The sequence below is a fragment of the Metopolophium dirhodum genome, chromosome 2 (genome assembly GCF_019925205.1).
Source record: "Metopolophium dirhodum isolate CAU chromosome 2, ASM1992520v1, whole genome shotgun sequence".
Classification (NCBI taxonomy): domain Eukaryota; kingdom Metazoa; phylum Arthropoda; class Insecta; order Hemiptera; family Aphididae; genus Metopolophium; species Metopolophium dirhodum.
Window position 1 is genome coordinate 1,998,088 of NC_083561.1, and position 17,935 is coordinate 2,016,022.

Sequence of the window (17,935 nt, forward strand, 5' to 3'; positions counted from 1 at the left end):
ATGACAGCTAAACCATATTATATAAACAATATGCATTTTTAATCTCTACTGTAAAATAAATTATTATTGTGTACAAAAATCAATGTAGTACACATTGTGAAATGTACAATTCCAGACTTACTGATTTGTAACATATTATATTATGTTATAACTTAAAAAACTTGTAAAGTTAAATGGCTCTGAGTACGGCGCTGTCTTAACTGGTAATTCATTAATTGGTATTAGGTACCTATAAACTATATATTTAAACTACATATTTGAAGAAAAAAAAAGCATATTACTAAAGCATATCTTACTAGCTAGGTATATTAGTAGCTACTATAGTTTAAGGATTATTAAGAGAATATTTTTGGATTTTTTAGAGCATATTTTTTTTATTTTGAGGATTTTGGATTGGAACACTTGGATTTTTTGAATGTTCGATTTTTTGACAGTGCCCCAGACCTGTATACCATATAACCATATTGGTTTAAGGAGGAGATTATATATGTGAATTTTGGTTCGGAGAGATAGTTTTGAGAACTTACCAAGGATGGGTCTGAGAGAGTAGAGTCGTTTGTTTAATTTTATTTTTGTTGCATGAATGTGTTTAGCCCACGTTAGACGTTTGTCGAAAACAAGACCTACAATTATAATATAAGACCTATAGATATTTTGCTATATCGGAGTTTGCAGGTATAGGTTTGTTGTTTATTTGCATTGGGATTTAAAGGAGGTTGACTGTGGCGTAGAGCAAAGGTAGTGTGTACAGATTTACTTTCGTTTATTTTGACACGCCAATGAGAGTACCAGTATGATAGATGTCATTTAGGTGGTTTTGGAAAGAGGTTTTGGAAAAAGTCCGGGTCGGTGTGAGAGGTGAATATAACTTTGTCGTCGGCATATTCGGCAATTTGAGTATTCGGATTGATGGGCTGATCTGCCGAGTATTTTAGAGCATATTAGAATTATATTTTAAATTTAATAATAATAGACGCAAACAGGGGGGGGAGGCTTTAGGGACCAAGCCCCCAAACATTTCCTAAATGTTGTTTTAAGCTTATTCAATATAATAAAAGTAAGGCTTTAGCCCCCCCCCCTCCCAAATACTATTTGCGCTTATGCGAGTATTAATCCATAATTTACTTATAATTTATTAATTGTTGCATTATTCAATTATTGTTATAAATATTGAAAAACATGAAGAATATGAAAACATTTTTGTTTGTTAGGTAATCAATTTAAATGATATAATTTTTCCCACTACTATCGCCAACGACCATACCACGTTGAATACACCAGTTCTCGTCCGATCACTGAAGTTAAGCAACGTCGGGCGTAGTTAGTACTTGGATGGGTGACCGCTTGGGAACACTACGTGCAGTTGGCACTTTTTGCTTTTTTAATAAAATTTACTTGTGAAATCTGGCGATTTAAATTTTATACAAATGATTATTTTGATGTCGAATTAATTCATGGACACTTTTTCGATCGACAAATATAAGCAAATATCACAATTTTATAGATCGACAAGTGAGATTTTGAAGAAAAAGTGTATTATCAAATTGACTGGTAATAATCACACTTAACTTTATTATTATACACATGCGACTGTTTACAACGCCAAACCAAACCGTATTGTCACTGTACTCGGCACAATACTAAAAAGTGGCCTTTGTCACATTTAATTACTTATATCATTTTTCGAATAAGTCCCCAAGATTGTAAAATGGAGATATTCGTCATGCCGTACAATGGCCATTCGTTTTACGTTCATACATTTCGTATATTTCAATAATCGATGCCATTTTAAATAAAATGTATAAGCTGAACAAAAACAATACTTCTTTCACCAATTAAGTAATGGATCGTAATGAGTAATGACGATTACGTAGTTTGCTATGGGACAATGTAATACTCTTATTTCAAAAACCAAAATCGATTTTACGTAAACATTCCCGGTTTTCTTTATTTTTTTTTTTGTTTTTACCGGCGCTTGCTGTGAATTTTCAATTTCGGCCTCTCGAGAATGCACTGACTAGATTCGCTTTCCCATTGAACAAGATACTGTTGAAGAAAATCGAAGCAGTTTTAACGCCACAAACAGTGATGACACACAAAAATAAAAACAAACACACACCATTGTAAAATCAATACATTCATTGATTAAAATCTAAAATTAAGGAAAACGGGAATTTTAAACAAAACCAATTTTTGATTAAATAGATTTGGTTTTTTCGTATAACTCATTAGCAATCAATAATCGTAGGGCCTGGACACTTGAAATTTTCACCAAATGTTGGTACCTATTATAGTATAATTCTATACAGGATAAAAATATATATTGACATTTTTTGAGATATATATAATATATTTTTTGTCACGCCTGCACCGAAAGTTTGGTTTTCGATAGCGGTTAAAGCGTTGGAAAGCGTCCTTTTTCCATCCAGCCGGCGGTAAAGTGGGAATCCCCAAAAGTGCTGCGCGCACATTTCACGCACGTATGCCTGAACAAACGACAGATATATAAAAATTTGTATATATCTGTGGAAATTGCATAGACGTCCAGCATAGACCTATTAAGAAGCCATTGCGGCATGCCATAGATAATAAAGATATCTTTATTATCTATGGGCATTGTGATATTTTGTACTCCATGATTAAATTTATAAAATCATTAATTGATAACATAGTTATCACTTATCGTTAGGACTGTAGACCACGTGAATTTAGCCTTTAGACTTTAGAGTTTAGTAGGGTTGCCATACGTCCCGGAAAACCGGGACTGTCACCGGTTTTTGACTTTGTGTCCCGGTGTCCCGAAAACATTTTTCGGGACGTCTATATGTCCCGGTTTTAGGAAAAAATTAAAATTGTTTAATTTCTACAATTTTATTTTTAAAAATAATAATTGAAATCGAGAGTCAACATGTTAATGTTAAAGATAACGAATAATTGATAAATCCATAGGCTAAATATAAAATAATAATACCGTAATATTCGAGAACAACAAACAAGTCATGTGCGCTGTGCACTATGCTGCAGTTTACATGTTTTATTTTTATATTTTATCGTCTTATCGATAATCGATATAGCCATACGGGTGATACAGAGACAGACTAATGACTTTTACATCAGTAGAACGTAGGTCGTAGTCACTAGTCACTCGTAGACCGTAGCCTAGATTGTTCGTATTTATTATTTTATTCGTTATTATGGCACCAAAAAGAAAATGTCACTTTCGTGATGAGTTTTCCGTTACTTGGAGTTTTATAAAAAAAGGTAGAAATGAATTTGAAGCATATTGCACTTTTTGCAAAAGCTATCTTCAAGTTGAGAAATGTTGAGAAAAGAAGAAATATCTGATCAAGTAAAACATACATTTTATGAAGAAGTTGATGAGTTTTACAATACAGCAATTACGTATTTAACCAAATGGTCGGTCTCAACAAATCACTTTCATGTTTTTGACTGGATGTCTTTATTGGAGCCGATAGCATGGCGTGACGTAGAAGAAACAATAATTTATTTATCTGATAAAAACATACAGTTAGATGATTCTTTATTGTTTGATCAGCTAACATACTTAAAAAAAAAAATCGAAGAATTCAAAAACAGTATATTAGATTGGGATAATAAAATTGCTAGTGAAAAATGGCAATGTTTTTTTAGTGTGTCAATACACGATGAACAACACTCAGAACTTTTAAAAATTGCTCAGTATGTTTTTGCAATACCAGCCCACAATGCTAACGTCGAACGTGTATTTTCTTTAATGGAAATACAATGGACTGACGAACGAAATCGTCTTCAGCTTGATACCGTGGAAAGTATTATAATGTGCAAGTACAATTATAAAAAGACTTGTTCCGAATTTTACGAGTATGTTAAAACACAGCCATCTTTACTTACATCGGTTAAATCATCTAAGAAATATGAATGGTACAAAGAAAATGAGACAGAAGAGCCCAGCCACCCCGGCCCAAGTACAAGTAAATAAATAAAAAATGTTGTTATTTTATAATTATAGTATATTAATTTCATATTGTTAAATATTATAAAACAATAAATTTTAAAAAAAATTTTACATTGTCAATTTGTTATAGTAATAAAGTGTATAAGTTATAACACTATAACCTATTGTAGTATTGTGTCGTTATTTAATACATATCCAATGGCGAATATAGTTCAATAATATTTCTAAATTTATTTACTATTTTTCTGTCTGTCCCGGTTTTACTTGATGAAATTATGGCAACCCTAGAGTTTAGGATTGTATTCTCTATTTCTCGTGTTCGTAGTCATAGATAAAAGAATAGTAGTTTGTATTATAGTTTCATAATTTACTCATTATAGTTATTGTGCTTCATTTGACGATTATATAAACAATGAAAACAAAAAAAAGAGGAGGAAGAAGGTTGAAACGAGATTGGCGAAGGAAAATTGACGTAACTGATGTTGACACGTATCTAGAGGGGAAAAGACTCCAGGAACGAATAGGGTATGTAAGACCCAAGGGCGGAGGACCTTAGACCAATATATTATAGGTATTATTGAAATGATATAATACAAATTCTTCATAAAATATCATTATTTATTTTATTTTTATCATAAAGAGATCCATTCAGCAAAAAAAAAGATGAAGAACTGTTTCATATTGATACAAGTGGAAAGAAACAAAAGTCTAAGAAAAAATCCTTAAATGCACCTTTGAAATGCCTATCGAGCTTACAATCAACATCTGCTATTCCACCACTTGCTAAAAGGTAAACTTGAAATGACTACAATATAGATTCTAGATTATTATGTCTCAAACTGTTCACTTTAGAATATTTAAAAATGTCCTCGTATTGAAATTAATTTAAATATCTATGTCTGTAGTTAAATTTGTCTTATTAAATATGTGATTTAATTGTATTTGTAAATTATAATACACTACAGTTCTACACTTAATGAAGAAAAAGTAAATTAGAAATGTATCTAAACTAAAATCATTTTTAATTAAACCAGGGCATGAAAATGCTTATGAAAAATCGGGTTATCGGTTTAGAAGCGGTTTTAATTCTTTAAGATTACCGGTAACGTTTTTTTCCACAAATGTTGTTTCGGAACATTTTAGTTTTAACTTTAATTTACACAAGACAAGTATCCACCTTATTAAACTGTTCAGGGCAAGCTAAATTAAATAATAAATACCTATATCAAATATTATTTGAGGCTATGGATAAATATAAATTAAATTACCCAAAAGTTATGGTTGAGCCACAACCATTGATTAAAAATAGTTCATGGAAAAGTGTTAAACAACATCAATTATAATATAATAACTAATAACTACTAATTATTAATTAGTTATGTTTTCAAAATATGGCTTGGTAAAATAGTAAATACTAAAATTGCAAAATTAATACAAATATCTTATTTGTATTTGTAAAACCTTTAACTAACAAATGTTAAATAGATCTAAGCAACTTGTATACTATCTTTAATCGTACTTATCATCTTGTAAATAAAATTATTAATCAAAAAAATAGAAAACTATATCCAAAAATTGAAAAAAAAAAATTAAAAATTAATACCTATAGGTAAAATAACATTAACTTTTTTGATATTTCCGGTTATGTTGAATAGACCAGTTTCAACAAAAAAAGGTTACCGCTACACGTTATTCATTAATTAATTTTGCAGTTACCGATAATTGTTAATCGCTTCTCAAAATCGAAACTTATAAACCGGGAAGCCGTTACCAGACCTTAACTTAGGCATGGTAACTGGTTACCGATTTCTCATCGATTAATCATTATTATAGGTGGTATACATACAATTTGCTTATTTTTAATTGGAAGAAAAATTTTTATTAATTACTCAAATGTTGGAATGAAAATATCTAATTTAAAATTGTTTTATATGTTTAATTTTTAGAAGTGTAAAAAAATACAAAAAGAATAATAAAAAGGATGATGATTTTGACAAAAACATTAAACCTCTCAAGAAAGGAGGTATTGTTAAGAAAAAAGAGGTGAAGGAATTAAATAAAATTCTAAAGGCTAAAGTTAAAACATTGGAACTAAAAGAAAACTCAACTAAAGATCTCTTTGACAAGGATTTATGGACAAGTTATAGAGGTATGCATATTATATAATATAAACTTCATTCTTTAAAATTGATAAAATACATACTTAAAATGTAAATATATTATATTGGTTATTTCTGATCATTGATTATTTTGTACTTTTGTTTTTAAATAGAACCAGGACAAAGAAAAGATAAACTCATAAAAAATGTTATTAAATGGTTGCCAAGTGAAGTATTAAATCATAATGCTAAAATCCTTCCGAAATTAAGTAATAAAAAAATGTCGCATCCGAGCCAAACCACATGCAAAGCTGAAGATATGAAATGTCCACACCCGGGTCTTTCATACAATCCCACAATCGAAGATCATGTTTCATTATTGGCTAATATTGCTGAAAAAGAAATGGAGTTGATAAAGCATGAAGCTCATATGAATAGAGTTACACAAAAATTATTCAAACAAGTTTCTAAAGATAAACATGAAGTAAATTTAATATATGAAATGAAAGCTATAATATTTAAATAGTATGATTGTACTAAATTGTTGAATTTTTAGCAAATGATAATTGAAGAATTAACTGAAGGTCTGCCTGGCTTTACGGATGATACAGTTAAAGAAGTAAACGAAGACACTTCTGAGTTTAAAGCCATTAACCCACCCACTACAAGAGATAATCAAAAGACCATTAAAAAACGTAAGACCCAGAGACGATTGCGTAATGAAGAAAGACAACGTATGAATGCTAAAATTGAAAAAAAGAAAGTTTCAGATCTTTATAGGTAAGTAGATTCTTTAATAATTAATTTGTTGAATAATATTTATTTACTACATTAACTACTTTTATTTTTAGATTACGTTATATTAGAGAAGAACTGGATGAATTGGAAAATGTAACAAACAAAAAAAAACTTAAAAGATTACAAAAGAGACAAATAAATAACATTAGCACCAGGCGTCTAGGAACCAACAAGTTTACTGAGTCATTAGATGCTTTTGCATTACCAAAAGATTTAAAAGGTACGCTAAGAGAAACTGAACCACAAGGAAATATATTCAAAGATTGTTTTGAAAGTTTACAAAAGCGGAATATATTATCTGTTGGGAAAAAACAACTTAAGTAAGTTGACAAATAAATTTAGTATTTTAAATTAATATTTATGTAGAGTTGCATAAATTATTGATTAATTGATTTAATACTTCACTAAAATTTAATGTACCAATCATATTTAAGGGCCATTAGCTCTATATTGATTCATTAAATCTTAGTGATTGTTGATGGCATTAGAAAATAAGTTACCTTTTGTTTATACTTGATATGATTATTTTTTTTTTAGGATTCATAAGAAAAAAGTGCAAGCATTTATGGATCCTGCTTTTAAAGTAACACCAGACATGTTAGCCAAGTATAGTGTATAATTTGATGATTGATTATTGGTGAAGAAATAATAACATAATTTTGGTTACATAATTCATTATTATATTGAAAGTTAAAACCTTACTTTCATAAGTTTTATATTTAAATAATATTTAGATTATAACTACTAATAAAGGTTTTTAAAATATTATTGACTTTTATTTTAAGTACAGTATTTGTTTTTTTATTCCACACAAATTAGGCATAAAAGTGTTTGTTTGGATTAAGCAATGTTTATTCAGTCCTAAGAATTTCGTCTGGATTAAACGGTTACTACTGTATGTCTGTATAATATATATTATACATGTGTATGTTTTACCTAACTTTTGAAGTTAAAATATATGAATTTAGACTATTGATGATATAAAATTATGCAAAAGATTGGAAAAATAGTACATATTGTAATACTAGTACTTTTTCCAAAGTTTGTTTGAATTATATGCATGCGTTATGAACTAATTATCATTCAAGATTCAACTAAAAATATGCAAAATATAAAGATGTTAAAAAATATTTGTTTATTAAACTGAAACAAGTCTAAAAATATATTAAATTAAAATATAATAATTTACTAAAATAATTTAACTGTACTTTGAACTTGTAAAACTTGGTTCATTGCATTGCACGTTATATTTTGTGTAGCATTAAATAACCTACCTTTGTTATCAAATTTAAAATGCTTCAAAACTACCTAATATTTATAATTTTGTTTATGTATTGGGGAAACTGATTTCATACTATTTATGAGTTTTCCAAAAAATTACTATTAGCTAGATCTACAAAGCACAATAATTTTAAACAGTACAACTAAGACACTAAGTAATAACACATTGTGAAATTCACAAAAATCACTTATAACTGAGGTTCCCAAACTTTAAAGTATGACCCATTATGGAAAATGTTAAAATTTTGGTGACCCACAACATCATACCAACTAGTTATATTTTATTTGCTTCATTGTTGATCGGTATTTTTGCGATACATTTTAATCTGGCAGCGTTGTGGTAATACATCTACTGGTATACGTCTTGTAATCGTCGCAGATAACGATCAATGATCTAGTTTTTTTTTTTCATTTATTGAATTTTTCAATTTCTTATTTTGTTAAACTTTTATATTTTAATGACTGATAATCCAAGAAATTAAGGTTATTAGTAATTATCTACTTATTTGAGACATTCGATTAAATTACCAGTTGACAGTTATTTATTTTAATTCATCACCAATAAGTTAAGTTACCTGCCTACTTAATAATTAATTTATGTAATAGGTACATTACATTTGAAAAAAAACGGTTTTTAAATTTATATTTTAAACTAAAAAAAAACAAACTTCTAACTAAGTAAGAAATTTGGTAAGTTTCAGAAACTATCAAATTAACTTATATTCTAACTTGGTTACTTTTTGCATTAAAGTGACTTAACTTTAACTAGTTATAAAAAGTGACAAACTTGCCTAGCTTTGTTATACTGTAACTCAAGGCGTATTGATGTAACTGATACACGTCTCATTTGAAATTCCTTAAAAGTACTTCGTAATATTGTTGTTCTACTTCCCTAGCTATGGCTTTTGATAAGACTTAAAGCTTTAAATGTCATTCACCCCTCTATACTCTAAATAGGTCAACCCACCTCGCATCAACCACCAGGTATGACAATAATACGTCACACAATTTTGGACATGGTTATATTGTATACCATTCAACAAATTAACAAATCTATAATTAAAGAGTAGAGGCCACGATATGTATTAATATCATTAACTATTTCGTGTAGGTTCCGCGGCTGTAGATTAATATCCGTGACTTATAGGTACACAGCAAATTACCATGTTGACTATAGTTGATGGCTGTTGGGTTCTTTTTGGTTGTACTAACGTAATATAGTCTTCAACTTTCAAGAAAAGTAGCAGATACCAATATGTAGGGTATGAATAATATATCATTTGAATATTGAACTGTTGGCACGTTGCGCTTAAACAGGCGGCGTTTATCCTCGTAAACACATTTCTACGTCAAGACGTCGCGATGATTGTTATTTATATTTTAGTATAGACACCTCTATACTTATGTATTTCTAAGGTTAGGTATATAGATCACCCTTAGCGCCTTTTTTTTTAAATATATATAGTTTGACGCTTACACTATATTCGTGTAATGGTAAATCAATGAATCGATTAGCCTTCAAAATGCCAACTCACGTCAAATAAACAAAAAATAAGTTGTTCGCAGTAACATAGGCATAATATTATGCAGATATGCTGAACGAATGGGTAGGTATCTATAGTGAGATACCAACTTAGTAAAACTAAAATATAAATCAACTGTCAACGTCTGATGTGAAGAAGACATGCTAGTTATGAACTATAGGTATGCCTTTTTATATTCGTTTGTACCTATTTTGGTATATCTATGCAGACGGCAAAGTGTGATCGAACTAATTAATTACTTACTCAATAAAATATAATAGTTAATAGGTACACCGACCTATCAAAAATGTTTATTTTTTGTCACGTGATTTATTGCAGTGTTCAAGGATGATAATTTCATCTGATGTTCTTAATGCGCGCATTCGTATAAATATGATTTGTTTGATGGGACGACAACATTTTATCCATTAGGTAACTACCTCCTTAATATAGTTATTGCAACAGTGTTTAAGTTTAAGGGAATCTGTGGCGTACAGTTTTTAAGGTGTTCGAAATAGGCAATTTTCAAATTGCATGCATTTGGATTTTGTAAATGGGTGTGTGTGACTGTGTGTAAAAGAAATAGTGGAGCGCTCCCGCACGCACATGTACAAGTCACCAATCGGCGTTGCGAGCGTGAACGGTTACCAATTTATGCTCAATTTTATGTACGATTTTTAAATTGTAAAATAACAATTTTAATTTTTTACAATTGTTTTGTTCCAACCTACCGATCGACCTAATAACGCGATAATATTTCAGAAAACTAATCTGAATTCGTTACAGTGGTGAATCAAGGGGGGTAGGGGCCTCTCCCCCCCCCCAGGGCCGTATTACCCAATAGGCACTATAGGCACTGTGCCTAGGGCCTACGAACATTTTAGGGCCTACGAAAATGAAATTTTTGGTTACGATTTTTCTGTAATATTTTTTTTTAAAGTTAATTAACTATTTGTAGATGTTAGCACAACAAATAAAATATTTTTTATAATATTTCTCGTATATTTATATTTAATGTTCGTTATCGTAATTCGTAATAATCACTTAATGAAATCAGATTGGATAAACCATAAACCGATAAAATGCATACGGTATACGGGAAAACGACTGTGTATGATGAATGAAACGACGATTTCTGTTTAGAATATTTTTGGAAATAATACAAAAATAATATCATTTACGTAATATAAATAATATTTATCGACCGCGGACTCACCCACACACACACACACACGCGTGGACATTATATGCGGGACTTGTTCGGTCGGTATCGCCATTCGCCGTATCGAAACGATAAGACAACATTTAATTATTCTTAAGTAATCCTTGTCAATATTGTTATTTGTTCGTAGCAGTCCGCAGTTCCGTACTATAAATTATAATATCATTATTCATTAATATCGTTTATTGTCAATTGTAAATCCAGTATAGTGAACTTTAAACGGAACAATCTCTGAACAGGTACTTTAAAATTTTAATCTATATCTTACGTTAGATAATATATTAAAATAACATCGTATTTAAAATTATATCATATACTGATATACTCTTATAAATGTTTATGTATACATTATTAGAGTAGAACTAGTAGAAGTAATATTGAAATGTCTGGTGATGGGTACAAAAGGATGCACGAAAGTGGTTCTACTAAAAGAAAAAAGAAAGAAAAACGAGATTTATACATCAGTCAACAAATGGGGTCCATGAGCAAATTCATAATAACACAAAATCGTTCTAATGCAGGTACAAGTACAAACCAAATTGAGATTTCAAATAAAAATCAACTAATAAATATTATGACAGATGAATCTAAAATTGAAGGTAATTTATTAGGTTCATCTCCTAAGAAAACTGAACCAAATTTGACAACTCCCTTAAACGAAACTACAAGTGTTATAACTGAATCTATACCAGATAAAGTTAAATCCAATCTGACCGACCTTAGTAATTTAAAATTTAGTAACGATCCTGCACATTGGGAAATTAACGCTGATCTGATTTCTTATTTTTCTGAAAATATTCCTATTCAAAATGTGGATGCAGATTTAACTGTATCTGCTAGACAATTTGGTAAAAAAATGAGATATTTCAGAAAGGAATATTTTTCACGAGCATTAGGAAATGGTGAGTGTGTAAATCGAGACTGGCTGATATATTCGCCATCCACTGGATCAGTGTATTGCTATGTGTGTAAAATTTTTCGTCATTTGCAAAGTAGTGATAAATTAACACTTGTGCATCAATTCGAAAGTGGTTTTGATGATTGGAAAAATATTAATGTTAGAATGGAAACTCACGAACAATCTAATGACCATTTTAACTCGATAAAAAAAATGGTAGACCTTCAAAAATGTAAAAAAATAGATGTGGAATTAATAAATCAGTATAATAAAGAAAAAATGTATTGGATTCAAGTTTTAAGACGAGTTATAGCAGTAATTAAGTTCTTATCGTCTAGAGGATTAGCTTTTAGAGGAGATTCGGAAGTATTTGGCTGTCCAAAAAATGGTAACTATTTAGGTTGCCTTGAACTTCTTTCTAATTTTGATCCTTTTCTTGAAGAGCATATAAAAAAGTTCGGAAATCCTGGCAAAGGAAATATATCATATATGTCATCTACGATTTGCAACGAATTTATAGACATTCTTGCTACTACTCTAAATTTAAAAATTGTTTCTGAAATAAAAGAATCAATATATTTCGGTATTAGTATTGATTCGACGCCCGACATAGCGCACATCGATCAGTTAACGATCATTATTCGTTACACCACCATTGGTCAAGGAAAAGTCGTAGAGAGATTTCTTGGCTTTGTTCCTATTGAACAGCATGATGGTAAATATCTTTTTAATGTATTGACTAAATTGCTTAACGATAACAATATTGACATATCAAATTGCCGTTCTCAGTCTTACGACAATGCGAGTAATATGAGTGGAATATACTCAGGAGTTCAAGCTCTTTTTCGTGAAGTAAATAAATTGGCCGAGTGGGTTCCCTGTGCTGCACATAGTTTAAACTTGGTAGGATCTGTTACTGTTGAATGTTGTACTGAAGCCATTAAATTTTTTAGTGTGGTTCAGTCAATTTATACGTTTTTGGCAGCATCACCTCAAAGATGGTCTATAATGTTAAAAAATATGAAGGAGTCTGTTTTTGTAGTTAAAAGTCTGTCTGAAACAAGATGGTCCGCGCGTAGTGATGCAACGAAGGCATTATCACTTAATTATGAAGAAATCCGTCAGGCTTTGATTGATATTTCATTATCAGAAAGACAACCTCCTAATGCTGTTAATGAAGCTAAGTCACTTGTTAAAAAACTCAATCGTCTTGAAACTGTTCTAATGTCTAATATTTGGAATGACATTTTACAACAAATTAATATTGTAAACAAATCGTTACAAACACCCGGTATTGAGATATGTACTGTCGTTAACCTCTATAACAGTCTTATATTATGTTTTAAAAAAATGAGAAGCGCCGAAGAATTTGATTTATTTGAAGAAAAAGCAAAAAAAAGAGTTTCTGGTTTGTCTGATTATTCTGAAATGGAATCTAGAAAACGTAAACATAAAGTCTCGATAAATGATGGCAATGCAATTGATGCTGTTGATCAAATGAGTGCTAGAGATAAATTCAAAACTCAAACATTTTATGTAATAATTGATAAATTGATTGTTGAAATGGAAAAACGAAAAAAAGCTTATTTAAAATTAGACGAAAGATTTAATTTTTTAACTAACGAGAGTTTAAAAGATGAAGAAATAAAAATAAAGGCAAATAATTTAGTTGAAGCCTATAAAACCGATTTAGAATCTTCATTTGTTAATGAGTTTTTGATTTTTAAGAGCTTTCGAGAAACTGGGATGTCTGTTAATGAAATGCTAATTAAACAAATAAATACCAAAATGGTAACAAGTTTTCCAAATGTAAACATTGCTTTTAGGATATATTTATCAATTTTTGGGACTTCGTGCGAAGGTGAAAGATCATTTTCAATTTTAAAGAGGGTTAAGAACTGGCAGCGGTCAACTATTGGACAAGATAAATTATCATCATTATCGGTACTTGCAATTGAACACGAATTACTCCAAGACATCGATACCGAAAAAGTTATAGAATCATTTGCAAACAAAAAATATCGTAAAAAACATTTGTAACAATAAATTTATATTAAGACATATTCTACATAATACTGTTATTTTTAAATTGTTACAATAAATTATCTTGTTTTATATTTAAATACAAAGAACAAAATGAAAAATGGTATAAAATAAGTTGTTTTGTATGGTTCCTGCAGTTTAATTTTAAATAATATATTTTGAGTAATGTAAAATGTATTTTTAGATGTGTTAAAATTGTCATTAGATAAAGTTATGATTATAAAGTTAATAATTGATTTTCAGGTTGTAAATATTTTTGATTTTAAAGACTTAAAACACTGCGAAAAACACTACCTCTCCCAAAAATTAGGTTTCTTAATCATTTAAATACTGAACACTACAGAACCGTATATTAGCACATGATGGGTAATAAAGAACTGTGCCTAGGGCCTACGATAGTGTTAATCCGGGTCTGCCCCCCCCCGACCTCTTCAACAGACAACAGACTCCTCTTTTTACTTACGGAAATATTTTGAAGTGTGTAATGTATGTATGGCTTAAAAGTAATTTTTTTAGAAGCCCCTCCCCCAAAATTAAACCTGGATCCGCCACTGATTCGCTATAATGTCTACTTTAGATCGGTCAGTCCACATTTTAAGATTTCTGATTTAAATTCCGAGTAATCAATGATTAAAAATTCTGAAATTTAAAAATATTCAAACTGAATTTATAGTTGTTGGGTAATGAACTAGAAAAAAAATTTTGATTTTTAACAAGGTTTCACCTACTAATAGGCTTTTAACAGTAAGGCAGCATGTCTCTGACGCCGTTAGTCAGCAATAGGTAACCCCCCCCCCCCCGCGCTTCAACCGTTAGCACGTTATGTAGTAACAAACTTTTATTAGACAAATATTTTATTTTTTATTTATTGTACATAGCATATTATGATTTGGTGTAATAATTTTTGGTTGATAAGCTGTCGAATTTTTTACTTTTTCCAGCAATACGAAATAACAAACTAATTATTTCTATAAAAATAAAAATACGAAAACATAACGCCTGACTAGCTTAGGCTCTAGAACATATTGCAAAATATATCGCAAATGATAAAGAGGCGTGAAAGTAAATTCATATATAATATAATGAACTCAATTTAAATAACACAAAACTATACAATTATGAATTTATACTCTTATATATTTATAATTTGAAATTATTTATCGCTGGACCTCACGCCCCCCCCCCCCCCTCTTCCATCACATCTAAACGATGTCAGCCGACATTCCAAACGGGTACCTACGGTTTTAATTGTTTTTGAAATACACAACGTTTTTAAAATTGTATGGGTATGTATATTATTATATTTTACTAAATAGTTGTATGATATTGTATTCAATAGGTCTCGGTACCTATTGAAAGTTGCACCGCCTATCGGCTTTCGCTTATGGTATAATTGTGGATCTATGACGGTAAGATGGACGCATTTGTGTGCACGCCCGAATGAAGATTTCCGCCGAAACCGGTAACAGGAATTCGTTTAAGGATCTTACCAGCGTCTTTAATACATTAATAATTGTCAAAAATATTTATTTGGTAAAAAGTTATTTATATTTGTCTGGGCCGCAGACACCCTCTCTCTCTGTAAAAAGTCTATACATTAATTCACCAAGCATTCTCACTTACAGTTTTATTTAGTATTCAGTTATTGAAAAACTGATTTTGGAATTTTAAGAATAGGTACTTTGAGACCATATTAACATATTCTTAGGGTTTTATACATTTCTGATTTTTTTACTACCTACTTAAGAAGTGTCCTGTAGTGATAAAAACTGCTGTTTTTTAAATGAGTATTCCCCCTTTTCTACAGTAACTAAATTATTTAGCTGATATTTGTTGTCGTATCAAAATCAAAATTTGAACGAGTTTTGTTCTTACTAAGGATAATAAGTTCATGATAATGGCTTTGGGAGATGCGTGGGCTATGGCGATTTGAAAATTTTAGTAATTGATAAATCTATCAATATTTATATTTTTAAAACTCGTCGAACTGTCAAAGTATAATAAATACTAGTTCCAATATTACATCTATTTTATATAAATGTAAAACCATTTTCAAGGACTATTATCCTTAGTAGATAGTATATAGTCATGTTGATGACTGGTTGTAACTCGTTCGAATTTCGAATTTGATGAATCAGAATTTTCAAAAAAATTATTCCACTAAATATTTTACTGTAAAAAAGAGGGGTTATCATATGATTATATGAAACACTCAAACACAGAAGTTTGTATCGCCACACGTCACTCTTTAATAATACCACCATCTCAGAAATGTCAAAATTTACCTATCTAATCTTTTATTTATATTTTAAAATTCCAAAAACCCGAATTATTTGAATAAATTCATCCTTAAAAGAGAAAAAGGGGGTGAGCATCATGTTTGGTGAATCATCCTGTATATAATATGTACCTAGGTATGTATAGATTATATTTTATTATATACCATTACCTATACTTATTACTTACATATTTTACTTTTTCAATTTTGTCAATTAATATTATTTAGAAAATGTTTACTAAATATGACATTATCCAATATTTAGATCTTCAAATGTTGCTTCTGCATTAATTAAGAACACATAAATACATAAATCAAAATAAACCAGCAATCACAATATTGATAAACACTAATCACTCACCATCAGATACTTATGCTAATTATTCATTCCGACAGTGTTTAATATAATTCAGAACCGGGAGACGTAATTCCATTATTTTCGCATAAACTATTATATTTCATAAGTAAGTATTTAGGGACTTAACCATAGACCTGGAATTGAGCCTAACGAAAATATAATGAAAAATGAAGAAATATATGTTACCTATACATACTACATTACTACCTACCTAAGCTAGTACCTTGTACCTACTGATATACTGATTTAAAGAAAAACTGATTTTGTTTACATTACTAAATAAAAACGAAAATCCGAACCCGTGAAGTACCTACCTACTTAACTTTAGGTAGTAGGTACTTTGTAAGTCGTGGGACACACTTCACTTTATTCTGATCGTATTATATGAGATAAATCATAAATGCAAGACACAAAATTATGTCACACCCTATCGAAAAGTGCAAATAGTTTTAAAACTTCCGAGTTAAATAAAAGTTTATTTTGCATTATAGGGTGTGTATCTACCGCCGAAATTTGATGTTTTTTTTCGAATCCTTCACGTGTCGCTTGTAGGTAAGTCATAAATTTTACATGAGATGATGTACCGTTTTTTAACAGTTTTGCCTATAACCATCCGTCTCGCAAGCAGGTTTCACGTCAATCCAAAGTTCAAAGATAATGTAGGCTTTTTAAATTAGATCAGTGGAATCCAAATTTCCAACCACAGTGCCGCAATATTAAAATGTTCCACAATCAACAACATAATAGGTATATAATAATAATAATATATATAGAGAGATTCTTTAGTAATTTATAACATTATATTTAAAACATAATACCTATAAAACTTATATAGTAAAATACAGGGTTCTTTAAAATGGATAATTCTATATACTTTTATCTGGCTTCAAGTTATTCGTAGCAAACGGTTCAACTCCCCCCTCCCCAAACAATTTGCTCTTAAAATATTATTTAGCTTATTTTCGTTTTAAAATTTATTAGTCAAAAAACACATTTACACTCTAACGTCTCTAACCCTCCCCCACACATTTTTTTTGTCGGCCTTGCTTGGCTCCTTTGGTCACCCTATATTACGTCATGTGACTACTTCTTTTGGAAACATGTTAAAGGTACTGTGTACGTACCACCATTATCATCAACTATACAGAAGAGCTATACAATTAGCGGAGTCCATTACAATGGATATGCATCGAATGAATATGAGTTCCGACTTCCGACTATACATACATATAGCTGTTGTGTTCGTGTGACCATATAAGAAGCCACATAGTCACATAGAACATTTATAGCCTTATAGGTATCATTAAATATATAATATGTAATATTACTATTTTATTTAATGTATCATAATATATTGGGTAGGTATTCTAAACCTAAAACTAAAAATATTATTTTATAAGCATTTGAAATCGGATGAATCGTTTTGAATAACCGTGTACTTATTATATAATGTAGGTAGTATAATATTTTTGTAATACAC

The 17,935-nt window shown here is 29.9% G+C and overlaps 2 protein-coding genes and 1 non-coding gene across 3 annotated transcripts; all 3 read left to right on the forward strand.

Annotated features, from left to right (window-relative positions):
• The first annotated feature begins 1,250 nt into the window (after window positions 1-1,250).
• On the forward strand, window positions 1,251-1,369 carry LOC132940002 (5S ribosomal RNA). The gene has a single exon (XR_009664054.1). It is a non-coding gene; the product is annotated as a 5S ribosomal RNA (ribosomal RNA).
• A 1,547-nt stretch (window positions 1,370-2,916) lies between these two features.
• On the forward strand, window positions 2,917-7,617 carry LOC132938243 (ribosome biogenesis protein NOP53-like). Its single transcript, XM_061004964.1, has 8 exons — window positions 2,917-3,971; window positions 4,336-4,480; window positions 4,596-4,745; window positions 5,902-6,104; window positions 6,228-6,538; window positions 6,611-6,834; window positions 6,906-7,172; window positions 7,390-7,617. The coding sequence occupies exons 2-8, from the start codon at window positions 4,368-4,370 to the stop codon at window positions 7,469-7,471; spliced, it is 1,350 nt and encodes a 449-aa protein (XP_060860947.1). The 5' UTR covers window positions 2,917-3,971; window positions 4,336-4,367; the 3' UTR covers window positions 7,472-7,617.
• Window positions 7,618-10,489: 2,872 nt separating this feature from the next.
• On the forward strand, window positions 10,490-17,713 carry LOC132938021 (zinc finger MYM-type protein 1-like). Its single transcript, XM_061004675.1, has 4 exons — window positions 10,490-11,117; window positions 11,234-13,312; window positions 13,505-13,799; window positions 17,565-17,713. The coding sequence occupies exons 2-4, from the start codon at window positions 11,261-11,263 to the stop codon at window positions 17,711-17,713; spliced, it is 2,496 nt and encodes an 831-aa protein (XP_060860658.1). The 5' UTR covers window positions 10,490-11,117; window positions 11,234-11,260.
• Window positions 17,714-17,935: the final 222 nt, after the last annotated feature.

Excerpts from the sequence above, each read along its gene's own strand:
- LOC132938243 (XM_061004964.1), top strand. The coding sequence starts at position 4,368 with ATGAAAACAAAAAAAAGAGGAGGAAGAAGGTTGAAACGAGATTGGCGA. Across the intron at positions 6,105-6,227 it reads TTTATGGACAAGTTATAGAG|AACCAGGACAAAGAAAAGAT; the intron begins GTATGCATATTA and ends GTTTTTAAATAG. Across the intron at positions 7,173-7,389 it reads GTTGGGAAAAAACAACTTAA|GATTCATAAGAAAAAAGTGC; the intron begins GTAAGTTGACAA and ends TTTTTTTTTTAG.
- LOC132938021 (XM_061004675.1), top strand. The coding sequence starts at position 11,261 with ATGTCTGGTGATGGGTACAAAAGGATGCACGAAAGTGGTTCTACTAAA. Across the intron at positions 13,313-13,504 it reads TCAAAACTCAAACATTTTAT|AGCTTTCGAGAAACTGGGAT; the intron begins GTAATAATTGAT and ends TTGATTTTTAAG. Across the intron at positions 13,800-17,564 it reads ATTTGCAAACAAAAAATATC|GTACTGTGTACGTACCACCA; the intron begins GTAAAAAACATT and ends AACATGTTAAAG.